Genomic DNA, 6,313 nt, shown 5'->3' with positions numbered 1-6,313 from the left:
CCAGCCACAGAAATCTGTCCTATCCTTTCCTGAATGTGTCTAATGTCAAAAAATAGAGAATGATGATATGATGTTTCACTCAGGCCTGTCGGAACAAGAAATGGAGAGCAGGATGAGAAGAGTTGGTAAAGCTTTGGGAATAGGGCAGAAAGGCGAAAATGCAGTTGCATTTTATCCTGATGAAAATTACTGTTCTGATGTTAATATACTATGAATCTTAAATAACAAATTCAGTAGTTGAATTCTGAAGCCCGCCTTCTTCAGTGACTGTTGAGCAACAATTAAAGAAATGAGCTTTCTAGGTAGTATCATAAAGTGATTTTTTTTTTTTTTGTTGGTAAGCTGTTCTCAACCTCACCATTGTTACATTTTATTTTTTGTTTTTATCAGTATTTCTGTGATGTTTTAAGTTTAAAGCTTTAAGGGAATTAAAGCTTTCTGTTAAAGTTACCTCTTGTGTTTGTAGGTGAACCTACCTATAATGTTTATAGTCTTATAATAGATATGACTTGTCAAGAAACATCTGAGAACAAGGCAGTTTCACAACCTAACTGTTCTCCTCGGAAAATATTTTGAGATGAAGCTGTTGATAGGTTATTCACAGGTGGCATAACTGGCAGTCACACAACACATTCTTTCTCAGTGAGAGTCTTAATTCTGGCAAGAGTAATTGCGGTTTTGTAGTTGTTGTGTCAGCTTCACACACACACACACACACACACACACACACACACACACAAAGAGAAAAAGGAAAAAGAAAGCAAACTCAAAAGAAGAAAGATAATTCAAATACATTTTTGCTGGTCCGTCATGTCAGATGTCAGCAAGTATACCTGGGGGCTTAACCCCTTCCTGGTGGTGGTTTCACTGCTTCGGTAAAACTGTGTGAGACCTGTAGTGTGTCTGAAACAGCTAGACAGTGATCCAGCTGAAGTCCACATGTTAGAGCATCCAAATGTTCTGTAGACACTCAGCTACTCCCAGAGGTCCTCAGCAAATTTCTGTCTTTCAGTGGGCCCTGACCTGTCCTTTCCTTCTCTGCAGGTAGTGGTATCCCCCTGCATTGATGTGTTATGTATCTCACTAGAAACCAGCTTGTTTGATAGATGGCCCTTGTCTCATCATGTTAAGACTATCAGTGTATACACTTTGAAATCCTTGTTATAGATGTCTAAATAATCTCTTTCTTATATTATAGAAAAAAAGCTTTAAAAGGAGCTAAGTGACAAACTGAATGCCCATAATGGAAACGCATAAATAATTCTGTTTTCTGAAAAAGTCTTGAAGAAGAACTTTGTCAGTGTTTGTCCTCTTACTCCTGTGTTTTGTCCTTCTTAGGGCATACTCATTTCATGTAAGTGCAGATGGCCAGATGCAGCCTGTTCCTTTCCCTCCCGATGCCCTCATCGGTCCAGGAATCCCTCGCCATGCCCGTCAGATCAACACTCTGAACCATGGGGAAGTCGTGTGTGCAGTTACCATCAGCAACCCCACAAGACATGTGTACACAGGTGGCAAGGGGTGCGTCAAAGTCTGGGATATCAGCCATCCTGGCAACAAGAGCCCTGTCTCTCAGCTTGACTGCCTGGTAAGTGAATGGTAGCTTTTGATGGTAGAAGACAACTGCAGGTTGTGTTAAGATTGAAATGATACTGTTAAGATACAAAAACAGTGCCTATTTGAGTGCTATCATTGGTATCAAAGCTTAATACTTTATTTGTAATGTTGTTTCTTTTAGAATGCATTTTGAAGTATGTTCCTTGTAATACTTGTGTTTTTTTCCCCCCAGTGAATCAAAATATCTTTAATATCCTAAAATTGTATTGGTAAGGGGAAAGATCGAAGACAGTACAGCAGATATTGTTTGTAAACTTTGACATTTGTTGGCAGTGTTAAAGCTTGATATCCCATCATGCTAAAAATTGCTGTCTTACAGCTGTATTCTCAGAGAATATTTGAAGATGGTTACGTATTTTGTCTGTGCATGTGTGTGAATGCATTCCTTGTCTTAATGTGACAATTAAAAGTATCCCAGAGTGTTATTCACAAATTATTTGAATGTGCTGACAAGATGAACCATTGTTGCAGTATTTCTCGTGTCATTCACCAGTTCTTGGTAAGATGTTGCTTCTTGTTACAAAGGCAATAAAATGAGAACAGTGCAGCATGTGTAGATATATAATGAATTGCAACACAAATCGCTGCACAAATGAAGAAAATTGCCCAAATATTTTTCTCTGACATCTCCTAGATGGTGGCAGCAAGTCTCACCGGAGCGGAGTAGAGCAGGGGGATGTGCAGGGAATTTGGTACTCTCCCATGCCGAGAGGTTAATGTGCTGAAATAAACTGCATATGAAAATGTAACTTTCTACGCAAGCTGTTGAATACAGCTGTCTTGAATTGTTTGGAGTTGGGTTCAGGTCTTTGCATTTTGATGCTAATTAAGATTAAATATCTCTCACTACTGAATTTTGTAGATCAAGTTTAAGTACTTCCCTAATGTCATGTAATTTTCTGGCATTAATATACTTCATCATTGTCATAAGTATAAATGGCTCATTAAAACCAGGAGGGAATACAATACTTTTATGGATTTCTGCTCTCATGTTAATGCTGTTTTCCTTTCCTCATGAGTAATCTCTTGATGGCTTCTGTCTCCACAGAACAGAGATAACTACATCCGTTCCTGCAGATTGCTCCCTGACGGCCGCACCCTGATTGTTGGTGGAGAAGCCAGCACGTTATCCATTTGGGACCTGGCAGCTCCGACTCCACGCATTAAAGCGGAGCTGACATCTTCTGCTCCAGCTTGCTATGCCCTAGCGATCAGCCCTGATTCCAAGGTCTGCTTCTCTTGCTGTAGTGATGGGAATATTGCAGTGTGGGATCTGCATAACCAGACTTTGGTAAGGTAGGTCAACAGAACCAGATCACTGAGTTGTGAAGAATTAATTAAACATAGCCTTACATGCTCTTCTGCATAAATGCACTCCTTTCTTTGTGGTGTCAGCATAGCTGCTCCTGCTATTTCATTGCTAGGCAATAACTATGTACTTTGTGCTAGGCAATGACTAGTACTTTGACAAAAATCTATTTAATTGTTTCTGGGTTTTGAGAGTTTCATAATTTCAAGCCTACCAAACTGCTTCCTAACTGTTAATTGCTAAAGATCACTTGGTGTTGAAATTGCTGTAGGTTCTTTGAACAGATGGATTTCTTTGTTTCCATGCAATACTGTGCTCACACTCCAATCACTTTAATCAGTGTTCCAGCAGATATGTCTGCAAATATGTCTCAGATACAAATGTGTGTAAATCACTTCATTGCACAGCTGAACTGCTTAGGAGTTGGAGTTGATGTTCAGTGATAATGACCAGTAAGATAGATAGGAGCCACTTGTACAGACCTTAGTACTCTGCACTGTATACATGTTGCTTTAAGATATATTGTTTAAATATTGCACACAAAGGCAGGCTTTTATCCTCTGATGCTCCCATTTGGACTGCCTTTAAAAAAAAAAATAAAAATTGTCATTGTTCTCCAGATTCTTCTTAATGCAAACAAATTCTGACAGTCACGCAACATTCTTTCAGGAGCATGTGGTATTTCTAGTCAAAATATAGGTATTAAATAGTCAGGAACAAAGGCCCTCAGAATACCTAATGCATGAAGAATGCTTTTCAAAATCAAATTAACACTTGGCTGTATGGTGTCATTAATTGTGTTGTCAATTCATCACAAAACTCATATGGTCATCCCAGAGTTGAAATTAATCTTAGATTTCCATGGCAATTTACCTTTTCCCTCCTTTAATGATAGTTTCAGAGACCAAAAGAAAAAGGAATTGTTCTGAGTAAATAATCAGAACTGATTCTTTCTGGTATGAGAATGTGTGAATCTTTTGATATTTTCAGGCAATTTCAGGGTCACACAGATGGAGCCAGCTGCATTGACATTTCTAATGATGGAACCAAGCTTTGGACAGGAGGCTTGGACAATACGGTCAGATCCTGGGACCTGAGAGAAGGGAGGCAGCTACAGCAACATGACTTCACATCACAGGTGCAATCTTTGGAGCTTCAGCATATTCAGAAAAAATTGTCATGGTTTTCGAAAAGAAAACCCTTCTATAAAATAATAATAATAATAACAATAATAATGAAAAAAAAGACTCAAAACCACTCCAAATAATTTAGCCTCATGCTCTTTTTTTTTTCTTTTTGCCAGCTAAGCATCTTTCTGGGTTATTTCTGTTTGACAGATTAGTACTTCTCCCATGAAAGCAGTGGAGAATCCTTTTTATAAAAGAATTGCCAGATTAAAGTGTTCCTGAGTGCAATCTGTTCCCATTCCTGTAGGTCCTTGTTCAAAAATATTTTACAAAAATATTTTTAAATGCTGTCAGATAAGCTAGGACATTAACTTTTATAGCTTGATTCAGTGCTTTGGTATTACAGTTTTTTGGTTTCTTTGTTATATTGAGCTTTGTTTACATGAACTAATTTATCTTGATTACTATAGTAATTGGATTTTCATGTTTGTAACTCTGTGGCAGACTATGATGTGTTTTTGCATAGTGTTAACAGTGTAGCAAGAAGTCAGTTTAGAATATCAGGAGCTGGTTCCTGACTGATTGAAGCATGTGCTGTGCTAATTCCAGATCTTCTCACTGGGCTATTGTCCAACTGGTGAATGGTTGGCAGTAGGAATGGAGAACAGTAACGTCGAGGTGCTGCATGTTACTAAACCGGACAAGTATCAGCTACATCTTCATGAGAGCTGTGTGTTGTCACTCAAATTTGCTCACTGTGGTAAGGAAATACTTCCATGCCAGTATTTTCTTTCCTGTAAAATTCTTTTAGCAATGCCTGTTGATGAGATTAGAGATATTTAAGAATTGGATTTTGAAGTTAAGCATTAAAATTATTTAAAAATTCATTCTTTTTTTCTGTGGAAACTCCCTGTGTTGTCACCAAACCTTTTAGTGTTATAGGTTTAAAATGTGACTATTCTTTTGATATGTTTTTCATTAACATGTGAATGTGTTGTTCTTATGACTGATCTGTTGCGTGGAGTGCATTTTTTCAAAAGAAAAAGCAACAATAACATTTAAAAATCTGTTGCAGGCAAATGGTTTGTAAGCACTGGAAAAGATAATCTTCTTAATGCCTGGAGAACACCTTATGGAGCCAGTATATTCCAGGTAATAATCTCCTAAAAGCTATTTTCCACATTACGTTATAGTGCAGTAGAGCTGCACATCTCACAGTCAGTCATTAGCTTAAGGAGTTTTTAAATGGAAGTTCCTGGCTAATTGCTATATTAAAGAGACATACTTCTGTCCTTCCTAACATTTTAGTAATTACTTTACAATAAAGTAACCATTTATTCTGAAGTTGTTTTTACTGTCTTTCTTTTTAACCTTCTTGTGTGTAACCCAAATCATGTTAGATTAGTATTCAATGAAGGTCCTGTTTGTAGCTGAACTAGTGAAAGTCATACTCAGCATGTGTTTTTCTTAGATGAAGTGCATAAGTTCAGTGGATTGGACAAGCACACTGGTGAACTGAAGACTACATCCTTATGGAGGGATCCTGTTGGATGGAATTGAAAATTGTAGCTTTTCAGCTGTTTTTAATCCTTCTGTGCCTGGTTTTAATGGCAGTTCAGTGCCATTAAGGGAAAGCAGGATTTTTGTCATGTACTTTCACTTACTGGTATTTCTATACTGGGAATTTTTTAGTTAACCTAGCTGGTGTTCCTGCTTAAATGATCATATCTCACCTGTACTGATACCTGTAATGTTTCTGTTTTCCAGTACAGCAGCACATTTTGTCTTGGCGTGAGAAGTCTAAGCTCTGAGTTTTAGTAGTGGAGAGTATTCAGTGGTGGAATGACTTCCCACAGAAAAGTCTGAGTTGTTTTTCAAGGAACTTGCTTGAAACTGTTATTCCCATTGCAGCTTTCTTAATGAGGGATAGAGAAAGAAACTTCTGTAGTGCAGTAATCTTTCTTTGCAAAAATATAGTATATTTGGATAGTATATAGCTCTTGCAGAGACAGGCAGAAAAGAAAACGTTGGCATATATATGTACAGGAAACACTAAACGCACTAACACAGCAAGTGAAATATGGCAATACGTAGACATCATCTGAAAAAAAGCAGAATAGCTGGGAAAGGCACAAAGCTATTGCACTCTGTTGTATCCTATCTTCCATTCACCTTTCTGTTAGACCACTGTGTCTTTTTTATATTTGCATCTTTGCTGATAATGTAAGTTTTGCTGGAGTTTTTGTTTTTTTTTTTCCAC

General features: G+C 37.6%; 1 protein-coding gene across 1 annotated transcript in view; it reads left to right on the top strand.

Annotated features, from left to right (window-relative positions):
- Nucleotides 1-6,299, top strand: part of LOC100544843 (transducin-like enhancer protein 4) — a 10,572-nt gene extending 4,273 nt beyond the window's left edge. Inside the window, exons 5-10 of the mRNA XM_019613281.2 lie at nt 1,339-1,588; nt 2,666-2,913; nt 3,917-4,064; nt 4,663-4,813; nt 5,129-5,205; nt 5,525-6,299. Of these exons, the coding sequence (XP_019468826.1) occupies nt 1,339-1,588; nt 2,666-2,913; nt 3,917-4,064; nt 4,663-4,813; nt 5,129-5,205; nt 5,525-5,572 (922 nt within the window). The 3' untranslated portion in view covers nt 5,573-6,299. The remainder of the gene's footprint in view (nt 1-1,338; nt 1,589-2,665; nt 2,914-3,916; nt 4,065-4,662; nt 4,814-5,128; nt 5,206-5,524) is intronic.
- Nucleotides 6,300-6,313: the final 14 nt, after the last annotated feature.

This window comes from Meleagris gallopavo, chromosome 2 (assembly GCF_000146605.3).
Source record: "Meleagris gallopavo isolate NT-WF06-2002-E0010 breed Aviagen turkey brand Nicholas breeding stock chromosome 2, Turkey_5.1, whole genome shotgun sequence".
Lineage (NCBI taxonomy): Eukaryota > Metazoa > Chordata > Aves > Galliformes > Phasianidae > Meleagris > Meleagris gallopavo.
This window is presented reverse-complemented; position numbering and strand designations above follow the sequence as displayed.